Source organism: Equus przewalskii, chromosome 1 (genome assembly GCF_037783145.1).
Source record: "Equus przewalskii isolate Varuska chromosome 1, EquPr2, whole genome shotgun sequence".
Classification (NCBI taxonomy): Eukaryota; Metazoa; Chordata; class Mammalia; order Perissodactyla; family Equidae; genus Equus; species Equus przewalskii.
The window spans coordinates 157850667-157871573 of NC_091831.1; the positions used below are offsets into that span (position 1 = coordinate 157850667).

The window sequence follows — 20907 nt, forward strand, 5'->3', positions numbered from 1 at the left end:
GAAGGGGCAAGATGCAGGCATACCCAGACAAAGTAGAAGAATGGTGCTCAGCTTCCTCTACAGTTTATTGTTACAGCAGAAGTTGTGGAAGACAGGAGGGCACCCTCCACACATAACACACTGTGGTCAGAGCCCCAAGGTAGCCCTTCCCACCCCTATGCCAAGCCCCAAGAAGCCCTACCCCAGTTAGACTCCCTCCCCGCTCCCACTCTAGACACACACTGTCTAGACAGCTACCAAAGTTAGTGCAGCCAATGGCCCCAGGCCCCTTCCTACTGCCCCAGCTCCAATCCTTCCCGATACTTGTTCATTACCCACTACCTCTCATTCCAACTTCCATTTCACACATTGGATGTTTCTATCACATCCTGAGGACCACTAACCCACAAGCAAGCCTCCCCTGACTCACATTCATTTAGGCCCATAACCTTCAGAGATCTGAAGGGTTAATGAGAGGCCATATCCGCTTTGGTGAATGGAGCCCCAGCCCAAGTCCCCTACCCTTACAATGGGATAAGTAGGGAGAGTCTGGTGGAGGCACCATGGACAACTACAACAATCTCTTATCCCTTATCTACGGACACCTACATTAGGGAGAGGGGATACATGCCCTCCCCGCCTTAACACCAAAATGAGGGAGAGGGATAATTTAGGGATTTGAGTCCCTAAGAGATATTAGGACATCTCTCCCAGGAGCTGAGGGGAATCACAGGTTAGAGGTCAAAGTTAGGGTAGCAATCAAAGATCAAGGTCATCTCCCCACATAATCTGCCCCTTCTCCCTTGCTCACTCTGGCCCAGTGCCCTATGCACCTCCCAGGTTAGTGCTGGGGGAGGTGAGGGCTGGGTCCCACGCCAGGGCAACAAGGGTCATTCAACAGGAGACCTCCATGGTGTGCCCCGGGGGCCCCGAAGGGAGAGTCCCAGACTCGCTGCTCTGGGACAGGGTGCGAGAGCGGGACCGGTTGCCATCAATGGATGCTGCACTGGTCAGGGAGGCTGTGCGAGACCGGGACAGGCGAGTCATGCAAGATGAGGCCACTATGGAGACAGAAGGATAAGCAGGTAGTCAGGAGGTGGGGAAGAGAGGCTGGCAACTCAGAGGTGGGGGCTTGAGTGGAGACGAGAGTTACAATTGGGGCTAGGGGTCAATGAGCTTGATTTGGCAGATGGCGGTTAGTTCAGGAATTAGCCCAAAAGGGTTCCTCTCCCTCAGTGTCCATCCCTCCTCCTGTGCAACAATCCCTTGTCCTCATTATAGCCTCTGACCCCTATACTCACTGTAGCCCATGCCTTGTAGAAAGTACTTGAAGGCCTCGGTCAGCTTGCCTGGCTGTGGAAGTAAGAGGATGAGAGAGAGACAGTGAGGTGAGGTTAGAAGCTGAGCTAGAGCCCAAGGCCGGGGCCAGTTGGGGATGCGGTGTGTGGCAAAACATATAGTCCATGCCATGGATGGCTGGGGTACTCACTTGAGTCAGCTGGGGCTGACCTCCGGAGTCGGCCATCTGTCCAGGAGAAAGCCACCCAGAAAAAGTGATACGCACATAAATAAAATGAGCGATGCGAGAGGTAGGCAAGGGTTTCTCTCCCCTAGCTTCCCAATTCCCGGCCCTTAGGAGTTTTTTTACTTCATCCACTGGACTTCCTCCCATGCAGGACCCTGGAGGCCCAGAAGCTGAATCTAGAGAGGATACACGGCTCTGGACAGGGGACCAGGTCAGGCTGGGCATGGAGTAGGGTTACTGACCTTGAGGAAGGAGGTCTGGGTGGGGTCCAGTTTTGAGTTACATTCCACCTGAGTAAGTAGGAGGCTGAATGAATGAGGTCACACTCCCTGTCGCCCCTCCCATCCAAGGGACCCAAGGACCCAGACCCGAGTTCCTTTCCCATCAGCCCCCTATCCATTTCCTTCTTACCAGATATCAACCTCTTATGCCCCAAAGTTGCTCTCCCTGTCCCAAAGAGCTTGCCTCTTGGCAAGAGACCCCTCTGACCACCAACAGTGCAACCCTCCCTCACCCACCCCAAAATTCCCTACTGACCACTGCATCTTCATGGGGTGCGTGGTCTCCTACCACCAGCATCACGGGGCACCTAGAGGCATAGTGTCGGGGAGGAGGCAGTGAGCCCCTGGCACTTCCTCACTCACCTCTTCCCAGGAGAGCAGCTGGAAAAATGTCTGGCTCCAAAGAGGGAACAGCCTTCTGGAGCCCGCTGACCCCACCAAGAGGATTCAAAGGGGGAAGACCTAGAGGGCGGTGATTTGCCAAACAGGATGGGGTGGGAGGTAACAAGACAATTCCCTGGCAAAAGACATTCCTTCTTCTAAAGGATATAAGCACCGAGGGAAGATGTAGGGAGAGAGGTAAAGCTTTATCTCTTCAAGACTTACTTGAGGGTGATGTCACCTCCGCGCCCAAAGTTCAGGTCTCGGCGGCTAGATGGGGGTTAAACAAGGAGTAGGAATTTTAGGCAGGTGATGCTCTCCATCCAGATATACACTATCTCTCCATGAGGAAGCTATCTTCCTCCCCCAAATTATAGTCAAATATTGGTGATTAAAAGTGGCAATGGAAGGAGAAGGTGGCAGGCAGGCCTCAAGCACGATCCTTGGTCAGAGGGTAGAGAAAGGGGAGGATGGGCATGAGGACAGGAGATCATCTTACTTCTCGGAATACAAAAATCCAAGGGAAGTCAACAGGAGAAAGGGGGACAGCTCCTCACCATTCTTCCCACTGGGTCTGACCTGCAGCTGCCCCAGCTGCACACCAAACCCTGCCCTCCTTGCACGCCACCCACTTCCTAGATGGCCCCCTCCTCCTCCGGGCCTCCCCGTGACCCCCAGGTACTGCTTCTACATTCCTCTCGCCTTCCGGTATTGCTTCTGCATTCCTCTTGCCTGTGAGCACGTGCACACGCATGCACACACACTGCCCACTCACTTGTTGTAGCTGTTCCAGTACAGTTCAATGTTGTCCAGGTTGGGTGCATGTGTAATGATATTTCTATACTTTTGTATCAACTCAGAATTTCCAGACAGCTCTTCCTGAAGGAAAGAAGAGGGAGAGAAATTAGGGTTGGGAAGAGAAGTCAACAGTTACTGGATGCAGAGAGGCAAGCCTCCTTCCCTCCCCAGATCCTGTCCCAGCCAAGGAAGTCACCCCAAGCACTCAAGTCCCTGCTGGTCCCTCTTCTTCCTCCATCTTCCACAGCCACTTACCTGGCTGAAAAGATGTCCAAGGATCATCTCCGGAATGGAAGAGGTAAGGCCTGTTAGCTATGAGGAAGGGCAGGTGAGAAAGCTCAGGACATTATGGGGAGAAGAGACCCAGGCAAAGTGACACAGCTTCGTTCCTGTTCCATCTCCCACCCTTTAAGTTCACAGGCCAATCAGTTACACTGGTAGAGCCTAAGGGGACCCATTCAAGGGGAACCCCCACCCTAGATCTCAGCACACAGGCCCCTCCAAACCTTGTGGGCTGCCCAATCCATCCAACCCTTGGCATTGGGATCAATGTTGATGAGGACAAGACCCTCAACTGTATCCGGGTGGTTAAGCTGAGGGGCAGCAGAAGGAAGGGAAGTCAGAGGCAGGCACGGCCTTATCCCCTCCTCACTGAGCTCCACCCACTCTTAGCTCCCACGGGGCCTGCCTCACCACCCTTGGACCCACGTCCTCCCCCCAAACACACACCAGCAAACAGTACTCTCCTAATCAGTCTGCTATGGGCCTTGGACTGCCTTTCCCTCATCCGGGGTTTTTTATTTCTTACAGCGTATCTCGACAGGACATAGGCTCCAGCTCCCACACCAACTCCAATTATTGTGGAGAAACTGTGAAAGGGAAACGTATGTCTAATGGGCCCTGGTGTCCAAAGCTTTGGCTCTCCAAACTCCTCACCCTCTGTCCTAAGGCCACAGGCACAAAGGAGAACAGACAGGGGCCTTCCTTTGGGGGATGCTGAAAAGGAAGGTGCGAAGTAGCTAAAAATTGACACTGGTAGTCAGTGTAGGTCCCTGAAGTCTGTCCCCAGCTCCTTCCTGGAGAGCTAATGTTTTGAAAAGAAACACCCATCTACCAAACAACCAGACACTGTTTTCCTATGTAGCTCTTTGTCCATTTTCCACTTTCAGGAGCTAGTTCAACTTGTTCTGTTTTAGTTCCTGGTTCCTCCAGAGGAACTAGGAAGAAGGGAACTTGAAGCACAATGTAAAAAATGACACAACTTCAGTGAACAACAGGGAAAATGGAGGAAACAGAGCCAAAGAAGTGACCCAGAGATGCCTGGGCCCCTGGTGCCCAAGAAAAGCCAAGCAAAGGACAGAGCCCAGGAGCCATCAGCACTCGGTGTGCATACCAAGGAGGCCTCGCCTGGCTTTCTCATCCTTCTCCCACACTTCCTTACACACAGGGTTTCCCAGTCACCAGGTGTAAGTATGGAGGAGGGGGGAGTGGGAGGAAAAGAAACAGCTCTATCTGGTTCCTCAGAGACTGTCACCCCCTTCTCTTCCTCTCTAGCATCCTAATCAGGAAGCTCCTCTTCAGCCTGTAGCAGGGCCACATATAGACCCTTCCTTTTCCTTTCCTCCATCTATTAGGGCTACTCAGCTGTCTCAAGTCAGTTTTTAAAACACATCCCCATTCCTCTCAACAATCAGGTGGGAGCACAGAGGAGGAAGGCTATATCTAGCCCAGAGGCCAAAACTCGCCCAGGAGCCATGGTGGACACAGGAGTTCTAAGAGCCACTTTGTGCTGGGAAGAGAACTCTGGTTTGGAGGGGTCCCCAGGCCTCTCACTTTAAGTACTGCAGGATGCAAGGGATCATGTCCGCAAGCTGGTCCAGAGATGGGTACTGATATCTGGGGAAGAGAGGAATGTTAAGGAAATTATCAACCTGCCCCCACTCCTCCCATCTCAGGATGTCCTACTCATCCTCTCCAAGAACCTCCACTGCCCCCTCTTTCCTCCTCCCCTGGTCCAATCTTCCCCACACTTGCCCTGGGCCTCCCGGTCTGGTGAGGAGGGAGGGAGCTAATTCTCACCCCAAAGGGAACACAGGAGCCCCCTCTTCCATTCCAGGGGCATCCACATGAACCCGCACGAAGTTCTGAATGATTTCCTGCATATCCCCGAATTGAAACAGTGGCTGGAAGCAAGATTTACCTGAAGAGAATCCCCATCACCCCAACAGTAGAATCAGACAGGGAAAAGTGTCCCCAAGTCAGAACCCACCCTCTTTCTTTCATGCCACAGTCAGACTAGGAGAGAACTTCTCCTTGACATGCCCCATGGCTCCCTTCCTGCTCATGCTGACCCTGCCCCTTACAGTGGGGTTCACCCTGCCCCCCAGCCTCTTCCCAGACAGCAGCGGGAGGAGAAGTGAAGCTCCTTACAGTTGAGTCCTACATCATGGTAGGTGAGTATCGCTGGGCGTTTGGCTTTGGGGGTGCCATAGACAGTAAAAGTGACAGAGCCATAAGGTGTCTCCACAGAGTGAGTCTGCAGGAAAACAGGTCACCATCAGGCAGGAGTTAGGCTGAGAGGAAAAGAGGCAGAAGGAGCTCCACAAAACTCGAGGAGTTGAGGCGGGGGGAGGGGCAAAGAGAGGAGAAGGGAACAAAGAAATAGAAATGGGACCAGCAAGAATTTCGTTTAGGTAAAAATGACAGTGGAAGATGATTTAGAGGGTGGAAAAGAATAATGAAAGATTGGAGAACATCAAGGAACTCTGAGAAGGGAGGAGAACGGAAGGAGAGGGGAGGGATGGGTACAGGAAAGGACTGGAACAGAAGGAGAGGAGAAAGAGCCAGGTGGAGACTCTCTTTCCTGGGGGAGAGGAGAGCCCCTCCTCCCACCCTGGGACTGCCCCAAGCTGTTACCTGTCCCTGGTCCAGGAGGATTCGGGCAGCTAACTCAGCCTCCTGGAGAGAGACACACACAGATAAACACAGAAACACACAGCCACATAGAGTCACAGATGGAGAGACAGACACAGATAAAGAGAGGTAGGTAAAGAGACCAAAAACAGAAAGAGATGACAAAAAGAGACATGGAGAGGATGAAGGTTAGTGTACTGAGAGGACAAAGCCTGGACTCCCAACTGTGTATGGGGAGAGAGACAGGGGTAGAGGTGGAGAAAGTAGGGGTGTGGGTTAGAACGAGATCATGGATGGGGAAGGCAGGAGGTGAGCGGATGCTTGGAGGTCTGGAATTCGAGCCTGGGAGTCCAAGAGTCTCTAATAACCTTGGCCACCTCGGGTGTCTGCCCTGGCAACAGCGGCTTCTCCTCCGTGATCTGCACCTCCTGCAGCTCCGCCATGGTGGCCTGGCAGGGTGAGGAAACACTGAGACTAGAGAGGTTGCCTCAACACCCCCACATCTCCTAGAACACTTGGCTTCCTTTCTCAGCACAGGACAATGCAGAGTGCAGCCGGTCCCAGGAGCTGAAGACTACTCCAGAACACACACAGAGCCTTTCCTGCCCCTCAGCTCCATGTTCAGGCCACTGGGGAGGAGGGGTTGTGGAAGAGGAGTCAGGACAGCACTTCTCAGACTGGCCATCCCCACTGCTCCCCGCACACCCACACCTCCAGACCCCCTCCCCTATCTGGATGGAAATACCAGGGTCGGGCTGCAATGCAGCTCGAGTTTCCCAGCCTATATTTAGGGGCCACCCCACACTCCCATTTAGGTAGGGAGTGAAACTCCTGGCTCAGTCACTGGGTACTCCAAAGTTAATAAGGGACGGGTAGAGAGAGTTCACAACTGACTGTGACCTTCAACTAAGGCCCCAAGGTCAGCAGCTCAAAGGGAAAGAGGCTAAAAATGACCTGAGTAACATGACCAAAAGGAGGAGGAGAGAAAAAAGAAAAGAGGGACAAGGGACATCTGTGTCCAACTGACCCAATGCCTCCCTTCCTCCCAAGACTCTCCCTCCCTGCTGTAAATAAATTAGCATACATTCAACATTAGTGGGGCACAGGAGGAGCACAGCACCTGTGCAGAACTGCAACGCAAAGAACCAGCAGCCTGGAGGTGGGGTCACTTACTGGGCTCCTATTGGCTGGATGCAGGGGGGTTAGAGGTCAGGGTTCTCACTCCTGCTGGCTGTGGGGTCTGAGGAAACAAGGCAATGAGGTGAATGACACGGGAGACAGACAGACCCTGGGTCTTTTAGGGACAGAAAGCCTCAGCCAAGACCTAGACTACCTGGGTCATCAACCCTCCCCGGGTCACTAACCCTCCCCAATCTGTACCCCGCGGGCCAATGAACAGGTCTTTTCCAGGCTTCAACTAGAATCAATAGAGGCAGGAGGGGCCTGGGGGAGCAGGTTGGGGGGAGGAGAGAAGGAAGTGCTGATGTGGAAGAAAGGAGGTGGCTTGTGTCAGAACCTCTGGATTCTAGTCCCTGCTCTGCAGCTACCAGCGTGACCTTGCCCCAGTCAGTTACTACTCATGGCTTCAATTTCCTATCTGCAAACTAGAAGTGGGGACTAGAGGATCCCCAAGATTTTTTATAGCTCTCGAATGAGACGAGGGTAGCAGAGCATGACTGTTTCCAACCACCATCCAAAAACAAATTTTTAAAAGCCTCGTGCCTTTGCTTCTTTTCTCCACCCACTCTCGGAGTAGGTCCCACGAGTGGAGAAAGAGGGAGAGGGCCGTCCCAAAATCTCCTCCTAGCCTCCCCGACGACCCGCAAGGGCCGAGCGCCAGGTGGGAACGGATGGGTACGACGGATGGGACTGACTGGGCCCAGCACCCGGGGCTTGTCGCTATGGATCCCTACGCTGCCCGTGCGCATGGGGACCGACACCCTCGCGCGAAGCGCTCTGGACCCTGGGCACAAGCTCGCGCACGCCCCAAACACGCCCCGCCGGTCTCGGAGCCTCCGCCTTTGTGCGCAGCAGCACAGGGCCCCCTCCTTGCGGGCGCCTTCCCGCGAGCGCTCGGCTCCGAGGGATTGCGATCAAAGGACCCACCCGCCCGCCTGGCGCCCTCCAGGCCCGGCGGCCCCTCGCCTGCCCCTCCCCCTACCTGCTGCCGCCGCGGCCGCTTCCACCTTCACTTGCCTTTGACTGTCCGGCCCGCCCGGGCTTGGGCTCCCCACAGACCCGCCCCCGGCCCGCCCCAGCCCGCCCACGGGCCGACGGCTGCCTGCGGATCCGCCCCAGACCCCCAGTAAACACGCCCCCCCCCCTCACCCCGCCCCAGCCTGCCTGGCGCTCCGGGAGGGGCTGTGCTGGGGGCCGGAGGGAACTCCAAGGAAAGCAAAGTGCTGGGTGCTCCCAGGCTCCGCTCGCGCTCCGCACAACATCCCCCCCGCAATGGGGTGGCTGTGGGGTGTGTGGGGATCCCTTAGTCGTGCGGGGGATCCCCACGTCCGCCCTCAGCACCTCCCCTACCCGTGACCTGGATCTGCCTGTCGCACTCTGGCTCCTTCCTTCGCCCCCAGACTCAGTGGTGGGGACGGGGAACGAGGAGACGAACCCAGGGTGCTGATACCCCACGATTTCGACTCCGCCCGCCCGGAAACAGAGAGCTAGGTTAGGGGAGGAGGAGATGGGCGGGGATCGCCGCTGAGAAGGCGGGGGTCTCGCCCGCTGGGAGGGGCAGGTGTGCCAGCACTGACTGAGAGGTGGGGGGGACGTCGGGGGCGCAGGAGTTCCAACTCCGGGGCGCCCAGGGTCTTAGTACCTCTTCTCTCTGCTGCGTCCCGACTCCTGCTCTCTGGCTGCTCCCTGAGAAGTTGAAAAACAAGGCGGGGGGGCTGGGGGGGGCGGGGAATGCGGGGGGCCGCTATAAATAGAGGGAGATCGCAGGAAGGGGGGGAGAGGATGGCCAACGGGGACTCCCGGGTCAAGGCCCCAAGGCGGGGGGGAGCGGAGGAGGGGCCAGGGACCCCCAGGGGCTCTGACTCCAGAGTAAACAGGCGCAGAGGCGGAGTTAACTCCGCGGGGGTGGAGTAGGGGCTTGGGGAGGACGCAGTGTCCCGGGCTGGGACCCAAGAGACCCTGTGGCTTGGACGCTAACCCCTCCTAGTTCGGCCCAGAGATGGATGGTGAGACCAGCTCCGCTGGGCTGAATCGCAATGCCCAGGCGGTGATTTTCTTAGGGACTGCTGCGCCTCTCTCAGGGCCTGGGTGGGTTTGCCATCCTAGACTCCTCACTCGCCCGCCCTGCTCTCCCCCCACCTAGATGCACCTTCCCTGGGACCCTGAGAGGAAGGCCACCAAGAATGGGATAGTTATGTGGCTAAGAGAATTCAGAGTTGTCTTAGGGAATAGAAAGTCAGATTGAATTTCTCTCCACCTGCACCCCTTCCAGCTCCCCTCCCCCAAGGTCCCCACCCCATCCTCTTTCAGCTCGGTTCCTGAGTTGCCGTTTCGGGGGCTGGGCGCCAGGCCAGTTGGGAACAATGACCAATGGAACTGGAGCTGCCAACTGCAACACCAGCACAGCCTGTCCCCCCCCCCCGCCGACAAGACCCCCAAATTGTCCTCCCCCCTCCTGCCTGGGAACCACCCCCCCACCCACCACCCTTACCACCCACAACCCCCCCTCCCATCCAAGGAACATCAATGCCCCTTTCATCCTCACTTGGCAGCGTCTATTGGAAAGAAGGAGGGGCCAAGAGGGAGGAGGTGACCCAGAGTAGAACTGGTCAGGATTAAGCCCAGCTTTCAACAACCCCAAATCCAAAGGACCCCCTTACATCCCCCAGTTTCCAGCACCCAAGTTTTCCTCTGTTCCCTTCCCCCGCTCCCTTCATAACTATTTCCCCAGCGACTGGCACAGAAGCTGGGCACCTTGGCTCCTCGCCTAGTCCCCTCTCCCCCCCATGCAGTTTAACACTCTCCTGGGCAAGGAAAAGTCTGCTGGAATTAAGATTATAGATAAAGATGCATAGGACAAGAGAGAGAGAGCTCACCAGCTCTACAGGAACTGGGGAGAAAGAATGCCTGGAGGGAGAACTTTTGCCTGTGGCTTTCTCTGATGTGTCTAAAGTCAGCTTACTTGGAGTGGGGGAGGGAAGGACCTGAGGGTTCCAGCATCTAAATTCGTCTCTGGGTCAGGATGACTCAGGGGGAACCTGATAAGGGGCCTATGCAGGGGGGCGGGCAGACAGGAGATGGGAAATTTCCACTGGGATCTGTTTGTTTCCTGGGCCTAGGGGTCTCAGCCTGCTGCAGGCAGAAATAAGTCTGCTTCTGCCCTAAGATAGGGTTCCTCTCTGTCAGGGCAGGTCCCAGCCTAGCCCAAGTGTTAGTGGCCCTACAAGGATAATCTCTCTCTCTAACTTCTTTCTCTTGGGCCAGAAGCAGCTTCAAACTATACCTTCAACTAAGTAACAGTTTTATGTACTTGCTATGTGCAAGCCGCTGTGTAGATGGAATTCAAAGAGGTGTGAAGTCTAGTCATACCCTCTCTAGAAGCTTATGATCAAGTAGTTGAGAGAAGGTATAAAGATAGAAAACGTGAAGAAAAATGATAGATATATATATACGATTAATTGTTTAGACAGTAAGGCCTATGGCAGTAGTTTCCCACCCTTCTCAAATGGGAGATCAGAGATTTCCATTCCCACATGATGGTTTTAGTATCCCCTGATGGAGAAAAACCATGAATTCAGCAGTACTTTCAAATAAGCTTGTACAGTATTTTGATAATCACAACATTTATGTATGTAGTAATACCTACATGTGCATAGCACTCTATTTATTCAGTTGACATTTCATCTTCTGTGTACATATAGATTCCAGAGGCCCTTGCAGTAATTCAGAAATCCTCACCCTAAGAGGCTGTAACCCACAGGCTAGGAACCATTATCTTAGTATAATACAGAGGAGGAAAAGGGTTTTGTTCATAGGGTGAACCAGCTTATGAGGAATGCAACCACGGAGTATTTGAGTGGGAGAGAGGGGCATTCTATCCAGGAAGAGACAGAGTATAAAGGAAAGTTTGAGGGCAGAAATATACAAATTACTTTGAACAATTGAATAGTAGCTACTATGTGCAAGGTACTTCCCATTTATTATCCCCTAATACTATAAGATAAGTATTATTGTCTTCACTGTACAGATGAGGAAACGGAAGCTCAGAGATGTTTAGTGACTTTCCCAAGGCCAACCAGCTAGTAAATGACTTATCTAGGACTCAAATCCCCACTCAGATTTGTTTCACTCCAAGGCTAGGCTCTTTCCACTACAGGTAGCCTCTCAAGCATATGGTGATTAGGCCATTATGGCCCCAGATGAAGAATAACGTTGATGAGAGATGGGTGCTGTTTGGTAAGGAAGATTGGGGCCAAGTGTGAACTTCCTTGAATGACAGGCCAAAAGGTTTGGCACTGAAGATCCATAGAGTGTTCTTGAGTAGAAGTAATGGATAAAAAATAGTTTTGTGAAAATTAATCTGATGGGGGGGGTAATGGAGGTGGATTATGGTATGGGTGGAGGCAAAGCATTTAGACTCAGGAAAGAGGTCACTTAGAAGCCAGGATAATCAACTAGATATGAGATGACAAGGACTTGAATAAGTGTGAGAGTAATAGGAAATGGAGGGAAAGGAATGAATGTATAAGACAAAGAAAAAACATTTATAGGAACTGTTGATGGTTAGACAGGAAGGAGAAGGAAGTCACCATTCCAGCTGCACTATTTTAAGATCCCTGAAGTTCATCTATCTATATGGCTTCTGGCCAGAGAAAAGGCCAAAGAGAAACCTCTGAGGATCATCCTTGACTTGCACAGAAACTTATCTGGAAGATTTTCAGAGTCTGAGACTCACTCTCACTCTGACCTATTTCACCCTGATCCACCCAGATGTGTTACACTCCAAGCCCTATGCTCTTTCCGTGTTGGGCCCAACATTGGAAGCCATTTAAAGTTCTTACTAACGTTGGTCTACCAAAGCTAGTGGGATTTTCCATGTTGGTCATTACACCTGGACCTAGAGACTAGAAAGGAGGGCAATGTTAGACCAATACCAATCTGTTTTTATTAACCCTTTCCCTGGGCTTTCTTCAGTTTTTGTTGAGGAGCAGAGCATAGGAGAGTTTGACCAGGACTCAGAGGACTGGGTCAAGCTGGCTGAAATAATAAGGAAGTTTGGTCATCTGGAGAGATCAGAAAGTTGGCAACTTGCTCAATACAGCATTCAAGGTAGGGCAAACAAAAAAGACCCCTCCCCCAAAGACTAGGGCTGTAGCTGGGGCTGGAGGTGATGTCACATAAACACTGCTGAGGTCATAGAAGCTTCCCTTTCCTCCCTCTGTCTCTCCATTGCCACAAAGTCTCCCCAGCTAGCTAGCCCCCACATATCTGCACACACTTACATGTGAAGGCTGGGAAGGGTCAGACACCATCCGGGCACTCTTAGGTACACAAAAGTGGTGGGGAAGTGGGTGGTGGTGGTGATTATTCAGTGTATAGGATCCCCACTAGTATCCCCAGTGCTGGGAAGGGTAGGTGGGATGGGAGTAAGGGGGGAAAGGAGAGAGAGGACTAGGGAGAAGGGGTTTCTTCCTGTTATTGAATCTGATTTTTATGTTAACCTCCATCCTCATTACTCCACAGTCCTCCCTTCCCCTCCTGCTTCACCCCCGAGTCTCCCTCCCTACTGTCCTCCCCTACCTCCAGTTGACCATGGCATCAGAAGCAGAGAAAACATTCCAGAGATTTGCTGTCTTTGGAGAATCATCAAGCACTGGCACTGAAATGAACAATAAGAACTTTTCCAAGCTGTGCAAAGACTGTGGCATCATGGACGGCAAAATGGTCACCTCCACTGATGTAGACATCGTGTTCAGCAAAGTCAAGTAAGGGATGAAAGATGGGAGTGGGAGTGATGAGGAGAACAAACAAGGCAATGGACATGGAAGGGTTCATGTTGCAGAACGTTTGTAATAGGTCTACTGTGCACCTATTGGGTACCTGGCACTGTTCTATTCGCTGTCCTCAAGACTTGCAGTGTCAAGAAGCCAAGTCTTGAGAGAGGGGAGGGTTGGACTTTGGAAGGTGATTAGTGCATGTTCTAGAGTTCCTGGATTTCTGTCTCACTGACCAGGGCCAAGAATGCCCGAACCATCACCTTTCAACAGTTCCAAGAGGCAGTGAAAGAACTGGGCCAGAAGCGGTTCAAGGGGAAGAACCCAGATGAAGCCCTTGCGGACATTTATAAACTCATGGAGGGCAAGGATCCAGCTACTACTGGTGTTACTGTGAGTGACATTTTTCCTCTTGAACCTTTACCACTTCCCTAAATCCCTGCTGTTCCTGTCTCCCCTCCTGCCCTCCCATGTCCCTAACCCCTGCCAGCTCTGATATTGTAGGGAGAGTGTTGGTATTGGAAGACGTTAGAGATCAATCTAGTCATTTCAGAGGCGAAGAAACGGTGGTCCAGACAGGGGAAGTGACTTGCCCGAGGTCCACAGCTATTTTAGCAGTGAAATTTAGACTCATTCCCAAGTCTCCAGTATCTGATCCAGGCAACTAGGGCCTGGTGGAATTGGGGGAGGCTGAGTGCAGAGGACTTGGTACCTGATCCCCACTCATCCTCCTGCTCTTATAGAAGGTCTAATCTCTGACTTCCTGCCTCTCACCCACCCTATTTGTCCCCTCTCTACTAAAAGCACTTTCTACTCTAGGTTTCAAATAGGGCCTTCCCAGTAGGAGGGACCTTGCATATTGTGTCTGGGGTTGAAGTCCTCTGGCAGCAGCCTGGTCAAAATACCACCTCTGGAAGCAGAAAAATCCATCCCCCTCCACTCATTCCCATACCCCAGATTCCTCCTCCCTCAGGAGTAGATGGCCTTTGCCCCAGTTTCTCCTCACAGCTGCCTCTGGACCTTGAAAACAGCACCATGACACAGGGAGTGCAAGAGCTCTGAGCACTTGCAGAATCAAGGGCCGTCTTTAAAGAAGGGTGTGGCAGTGGAGAGGAGGGAGGAGGGGAGATCAGACCCATCATTCCTTGGCTTGCAGAAAATGACGATGGTGGGGGCGGTGAGCCGGCTGACAGACACCAGCAAGTACACGGGCACCCACAAGGAGCGCTTTGATGAGAGTGGCAAAGGCAAGGGCATCGCAGGACGGGAAGATGTGACTGACAACTCAGGCTATGTGAGTGGCTACAAGGGTGCTGGCACCTATGATAAGAAGGCCAGCAACTAGTGAGTAGCCTCATCTCAGCCTGCCAGACCTTGATCCTGCATCCTTAACACCAAGGACTTGGGGAACAATAAACATCTGTGTGTGCAGCAGCTAATGAGCTCTGTCTTCCACCAGGCTGAGGGATCACTGGGCCCACTGGTAGAGAAAGAAGAGAAGAGAAAAGAAGGCCCAAGAAGGAGGGGTTTCCAGCTCAACACCCTTTACCCTACTTAGCCTCATGACTCCCAACCATAAGTTAGCATTTCCTTCAACAACTGCTTCTAAGAACAGGACTGAGGACTATATTTGGAGATGAGATGAACCAGATGTGGAGGCAAAAGTATTTGCTACTTGCATTCGCACAGTGCTGGTGTTCAACCTCCTCTACCTCCCAAAGAGGGGTAGCAAGTCCTGATTTGACATAGCATGATCCAGATGTCACCAACTAGACCCTTCCCTGTCTCTCCATCTGCTTCATCTGTGGCAATCCAGGTTTTGTTGGGGGAGAAATAGAAGTGAGCGAGGGTGGGCCAAGGCTCTACTTAGCCTGACTCTTACTATGAGTTTGCTCTAGAGTTGGAGGGAAGGGAGAATCTATTTTCAACACCCAACCTGGAACTGAGTTTTCCCCCACCCCACCTCTGTCATGGAACACATGGAATGGAAGAGACTACTGACTGCTAAGGATAGTCTAGGAAGATGGCCAGAGGTGGGGGCCTGCAGTACTCCAAGAGTAGGAGTTCTGGTGCACTCCAGGAGAGAGGAATGAAATCAGAACTAATTCAGATATGTTTTTTATCTTTTTATTTTGAAATGATCATAGACTCTTAGAAAGATGCAAATATAATACAGAGAGGTTCCATGTACCCTTCACTCAGTTTCATCCAATGGTTATATCTTACAACTCAGATGTGGTTTAAAACCTTCTGTGACTACGGCTAGGCCCACCTCACCCCTGTCTTGTCAGCAGCAGATCCTGGAATTTGGGGGTTGTCAGGAGGAGCTTTGAGAAGGAAAGGGACGCAGGAATCTTTGGGGGGATGGGTCAGAAAAAATAACTAGAAACTCCAGCGAGCCAAGGTGAGAAGGATGGAAGGAAAAGAGATCAGAGAAAGGAAGGCAGGGTGACTAAAGGAGGTTGGAAACGTGGGGAAGAGACTGCACTGGGCTCCATGGTAGAAGGAGGGAGGAAAGAACAGGTTACATGAAGAGAAGATAATGATTTCATAGAGAGGAGCAGACTGGGAACTGCGATGGGTTCTGGGGAGGTGAGGCTGAAATGAGTCTAAGGGTCCCAGGAAGTTTCCTATAGCTAGAGACACTGACTGTGTGGGTGAGTGAGTAGAGGGAGTCATAAGGAAATGGAGAAGACTGAGAAGAGAAGGCTGGTGGGGATGGGAAGTTGAGACTAGCTGGGTGCCTGTTGCCATGGTGCGAGCTGAGGCTCTGGGCCTCCATCCAGTATTCAGGATCTGGCTCAGTGGATGGACAGTTACTGCCAACTGGACACAGTCAGCTTCTTGGGTAGGTAAAACTGTCTGTGGGAGAGGGAGTATGATAGAGGAGGGGGAGGTAAACAAGTTGGGACCAGATGACAGTAAGACTTTGCATGGTGACCAAAGCTCTGGACATTTTTCCTACCTCCCTAGTCTCTTGGGAGGACCCTACCTGCTCTCGAAGTCAGGGAGGAAGGGTTGTACCAGGGGTCAGAGTTTAGGGAATGGGGACAGGCTGGTCTGTGGTGGCAGTAGGAGGTGGTACAGAATGAATGCCTCCCTTCCTTAGTAGAGGCCAATGATACCTATGGGTTCAGCATCATACTTTCGGGAACAGAGCAGGTAGAGCCTTTGGTTGGTTAGTGTGCCATTGTAGCGGCAGCTGGTGGGAGGTTGTATGGAACCCAGAGAGCAGATCGTGAGGGGATAGGAGTCATGGGTGAGTGTACAGTATTCGTTGTAATTCTCACAGAAGCTTTCACTGTACTTGCAGAACTCCCGGACAGCTTTCCAGGGGGCATGTACCACATAATGGGTCTTTGGACAATACCAGCTTTGCTTTACATCCCGCACATAAGCCATCAGACCATTGCAGTAGCCCTGGAAACCCTCTGGATAGTTAACCATGGGATAGTCGATGTGTAAGGTGCGGAAGTTCTTGATAGCAATCTGCAACTTGCTGTCCACAACCTGAGTTTCTTCTAGAACAAGCTGGAGGAAGAGGAGCCAGGCCACAGCTTGTGCCATTCCTCCTGCTGGAAGAATTTAGGTGGTTGGAGGCAGTGGGCCTAGGGTGGCTGTCTGCCTCTTCCTGGAGCCACCAGCATTACCCCAGCCTTCCTTCTGTGCCTTCACCTATACCCCAAGAGCTGGGCTGTACCTCGGAGATCATCCAGCCCAATTCCTTATGCCCCCGAGAGAAAAGACACTTGCCCAAGGTCACTCAGCTGGTCAGCCACCTTCAGCCATTCCCTCCTTTCCCTTGTTCCAACTCAGGGTCTCAGCCTCACCCAGTCCATGAGCTGTAACACTTACGGAATAAGAGGTCCAGCTGGTCCTTGGGTGAGTGACTCTTCCTGATTACTGCTGGCCCTGTCAGCTCTTCTGGTAAAAAATGCAGAGGTAATAGAAGGAACAGGCTGAGCTACGATTCTCCAATTTGATTCTCCAATCCTCCGACTGCTCCGGAGGAAAGACAAGAGCTGGAAGACAGCAGGGCAGGGGCAGGGATGATTCTTGCCTGAGGCCAAGGACAGCCCGAAGGTGAGAAGAAGCTAGAAAGGTTTCTGGATAAAGACTAGTCTGGGAGGAGGGAGTGTCCCCTGAGTTTGAGGAGTTCCTGTGCTGAGGGGGTTGGATGGGTGGGAGGAAAGAGACATTGCTATCTGGTCTCCTCCTTTCTGGTGTCACCAGAACACTGAGTTCTGACCTACTTGCCAGAAGACCCTAAGTTCTTGGGCTTTCTTTGATGTTTTCTCTGGTCCATAGGCCCTGCTCCCGCGGAAAGGTAAGAAGGAAAGTACTGTCGTGTTTCTGAAGAACAAAGTGCTGCTTGTTCCTGACCCTTAGAGAACAGAGGGTCTGCCACTCTTATCCCACTCACAGGAGCCCAGGAGGCCAGGCACACCACATAAGGGCCTCCCACCAGAGTGCTGGGCTGAGAATCAAACACCCCTATTGGACCCCCCACAGTCCCCATTGTCACCTTCACTCTAGTCACAATCACACTGACTCCCTCACCTGTAACCCCAGGCCCTGTCAGCGTCTGAGCCCTCCTGGAAATTTATGCGTGGTGACTCTAAACCTCAAAGGTGTCAGGTTGGATTAGACAGCACAGCCCGGACTTGAGGGAGTGCAGGCCACCTGAGCCCCGCAGATCAGATTTGTAGTTTGTCATGTTGGGAAAAAGCTGGCCTCCTAACTTTCTTTTTCATCAATACCTGGCCCTTTATCAGAACAAAGGAGCTAGCTCCCTACGCCTGCCAGCCACAGTCCTTGACTTCCAGAGGCTTCTGAGCTTTGCCTCCCTGCAGAGTGTTGTCCAGGTTGTGGGCTTCCTTCTAGGAGAGCCTACCGCTCTTGTCCTGGAGAGCGGGAGTGCGGAGTCAGAACACGGAACCCTGAGTGCTCCAAGGTCAGTGTGTATTTCAGGAGCGGGACACAGAGAGACGTCCCGGTGTTCCTCATTCACAGCCCCCCTAAACTTGCTCTTTCTGACAGCACAAACTAGAATCCAAAACTGAACCTGCCCTCCCCACAATTGGCTTCTCTTCCTGTGTTGTCTATCTTGGTTTCCTCAGTTACCTGTGCATGAAATCTGAGAGTGATCCTAGACCCCTCCCTCTCCCTAAGCCCACCTGTTGGGAGGCAGTGGCTGCATGGTGGTTAAGAACAAGGCTTTTGAGTAAAACAGACCAGAAGCTGAATCCTGGCTCTGCTGCTTACCGGCTGTGCACCATCAATCTAAGTTTACTAAACCCCACGATAATCTTCAATTTCTTTGTCTGTTAATGAGGATAATATTTTATACCTTGCGGCAGTATTGAGCTACATTAAGATGTATATTAAGAGCTTTCAGCCCAGTGCCTGGCACATGGTAAGTCCTCAGTAGACCATGAGTCATGCCGTAGCCGTCACACAGCCCTGACAATCTTATGTAAACTTTTCCTAAACCTGTCCCTTCCATTCCTATTTCTTTTTCTGCTCAGGCTGTCACTTCTCCTGGACGCCACACACACTCCAACTCTAGTAGGGCTCTACACCTTGTAGGACATAAGATCTTCCATGACCTGGCCCCCACCACGTCTCCAACTGCATCTCCATCCCTGCTTGCTTCCCCCTTTGTGCCCCACCCCACCTCTATGTCCTTGCTCACACTGTCTCCTCTACCCGGAATGCTGCTTTTCTCCTCCTCCCACCCTCACCTCCATCAATTCCACTGAGCTAGCTCATGAGAGGACTCAGCCCAGAGATCCTCTTTAAGAAGCCTCTGCTTGAAAGATCTCCCCGGGGAAGTGTGTGCACAGCCAAGCAACTGAGAGTAAATCCCACACAGGCAGGTGGCTCGTCTGTGTCCTTCAGGCAGTCTACAAGCAAACACAGAGTGGGAGCCCATGCAGGGTGGTGCCTGAGCCTGGCTGACTCAAGTCTTTGTTTTGAGGAAGCCTACCACTTTGTGGTCCCCGCCTCAAAGCATGCCACCACTTCCCTATTTGCTCAATGCTGCAGCTTCCCTGAGAAGAGAAAGGAGCTTTTCATGTCTCTTGGTCTTCCTCTTCCTTCATTTGCTACCCATCCGCCACCACTCACCTCTGCACACGCAGTTACAGAAATGGAAGAGCACATTGTAGAGGACAGAGTTCAGGACTGGATACAGATAACCTACTGAGCTTCTGTTTCCTCTTCTATAAAGGGATTCATACATTCCTTAGCTCATAAAGCTGCAAGAATAAAATGAGATGGTCAGCATGAAAGTGACTTTTAACCATTAAACAATATATAAATAGATAACTGGATATGATCTCCTAGATTCTACACCAACTCACTTTTTTCCCAACTCACTCAACATCTGCAAACCCTCTTTGATTCCTCAAATGAGCCAAGGGTCCTCCCCCATGCCCACTCTGCCAATCTAGAGCCCCTCTCACACCTAACTTAAAATTCATCTTCATGAAGCTTTCTATTGTTAGCCATGCCCCACGTTGATTACTTGAAAATATTTTTTAAAAAGTAATTATTAAATAACATTTTAAAGTGCTATGACAAATGTTGGGGAGAATACAGAGGTAAATAAGATAATTCCAGTCCAGATTAAATTTATAATTCAGTGGGAAAGACACATGTATGAACATATTTAACAAAGGCACGATCACAGGACCAGGAAAAGTACTGAATATCTGCTGGGCCTTTGGGTTCCAACCTGCAGTCTTAGTGGTCTGAGCTTTAAAATCTTCTCCTAGGGGGACGACCCCGTGGCTGAGTGGTTAAGTTCGAGCGCTCTGCTTTGGCAGCCCAGGCTTTCACCAGCTTGGCTCCTGGACCTGGACCAAGCACTGCTCATCAGGCCAAGCTGAGGAGGCGTCCCACATAGCAGAGCCCCAAGGAACTGCAACTAGAATATAGAACTATGTACTGGGGGGCTTTGGGGAGAAGAGGGGGGAAAAAAGGAAGAAGAATGGCAACAGATGTTAGCTCAGGTGCCAATCTTTAAAAAAAAAAAAATCCTGTCCTAGCAGTGCTGATCCATAGGATTGTGTCATCCACTCTGACATGCTCGCCCTGGTTTCATCTGCTCCCTAAGCCTGAGATTTGTGGGATTGTTACCCCATTACACTGGACTTTACATATACAAGAATTACCCTAAAGGTTAAGAAACAAAATTTTAGAGAGGGGCAGTAGCTTGCTCACGGTCATATGTCTAATTCAGTGATTCTCAATGAGGGGCAATTTGGTCATGTCTAGAGACATTTTTGGTTGGCACAACTGGGAGGTGCTACTGGCATCTAGTGGGTAGAGGCCGGGGATGGTGCTAAACATTCAGCATTGCACAAGACAGCTCCCTCAACAAAGAATTATCCAGACCAAAGGTAAATAGTGCTGAGGTTGAGAAACCAGGATCTAATGAGAGAATCAGATTTCCTAACAAAGGCAGACTTACTTATACCTTACCTATTGGAAAGGGTTGGTAAATATCTAGGACTTAGAAATATTTCTGTTAGATCTTGCTTGTAATGGTGCTGGCTCTTCCACCAGCAGAAGGGGTACTGATAGTTCACCATTGAAACAACTCTCAGTTATTTTTCCTGTAAACATGACCCTCTGCATGGAGTTATTACACATTCTCTCCTTCCTCCCCGCCCCCACGGTAAGCATTTCTAGAACAACTGGCTAGGGTGGCAGGTGCAGGGGTGATTCCCTGTGATTGATGGGAATCACAAGATTTTACCCGCTCACCACAGTCTCAGTGGTATCACTTTTGCCCCGTCCAACTCAATTTATTGTACTGCTTACAGTGTCATGGAGAGTTCCTGGTGTCCTTGAACCCAAAGGATTGCTTCAGCCATCTCAACCTTCTTGTCATAGCTTCACCTCCACCCCAGGATTGAAGTCCAGGAGCTGCATTGTCAGTTCCTCAATCTGCTAACCAATGCTGTGGGTTGGTGGTAATCCCACCTGTGACTGGGATCATTCTGGGCAGAGTGAAGGCCTTCTAACCCAAAAGTTGAATCAGTTAAGGACACTTATATGCAAGGCACTG

The 20907-nt window shown here is 51.6% G+C and overlaps 3 protein-coding genes across 24 annotated transcripts; 1 reads left to right on the forward strand and 2 right to left on the reverse strand.

Moving 5' to 3' along the window:
• Positions 1-47: 47 nt before the first annotated feature.
• NDRG2 (NDRG family member 2) lies at positions 48-10025 on the reverse strand. Of its 21 annotated transcripts, XM_070585270.1 has the most exons (18): positions 9933-10020; positions 8699-8742; positions 7051-7117; positions 6246-6326; positions 5881-5922; positions 5395-5500; positions 5044-5164; positions 4798-4860; positions 3773-3833; positions 3471-3557; positions 3220-3276; positions 2942-3045; positions 2392-2436; positions 2042-2093; positions 1747-1794; positions 1469-1504; positions 1281-1332; positions 48-1040 (listed from the first exon to the last, which is right to left on the reverse strand). In XM_070585270.1, exons 4-18 carry the CDS (start codon positions 6318-6320, stop codon positions 874-876), a joined length of 1116 nt encoding a protein of 371 aa, XP_070441371.1. In that variant the 5' UTR covers positions 6321-6326; positions 7051-7117; positions 8699-8742; positions 9933-10020; the 3' UTR covers positions 48-873. The 21 variants fall into 21 exon arrangements, with proteins under 21 accessions (XP_070441371.1, XP_070441407.1, XP_070441425.1 ...); XM_070585306.1 differs by lacking the exon at positions 8699-8742; XM_070585324.1 differs by lacking the exon at positions 5881-5922 and having other exon boundaries at positions 9933-10011.
• TPPP2 (tubulin polymerization promoting protein family member 2) lies at positions 8253-14264 on the forward strand. Of its 2 annotated transcripts, XM_070585417.1 has the most exons (5): positions 8253-8547; positions 12031-12165; positions 12580-12821; positions 13070-13223; positions 13987-14264. In XM_070585417.1, exons 3-5 carry the CDS (start codon positions 12649-12651, stop codon positions 14173-14175), a joined length of 516 nt encoding a protein of 171 aa, XP_070441518.1. In that variant the 5' UTR covers positions 8253-8547; positions 12031-12165; positions 12580-12648; the 3' UTR covers positions 14176-14264. The 2 variants fall into 2 exon arrangements, with proteins under 2 accessions (XP_070441518.1, XP_008527057.2); XM_008528835.2 differs by lacking the exons at positions 8253-8547; positions 12031-12165 and adding an exon at positions 12236-12382.
• A 671-nt stretch (positions 14265-14935) lies between these two features.
• On the reverse strand, positions 14936-16397 carry RNASE13 (ribonuclease A family member 13 (inactive)). The gene has a single exon (XM_008528838.2). It carries the CDS (start codon positions 16395-16397, stop codon positions 15936-15938), a length of 462 nt encoding a protein of 153 aa, XP_008527060.1. The 3' UTR covers positions 14936-15935.
• Positions 16398-20907: the final 4510 nt, after the last annotated feature.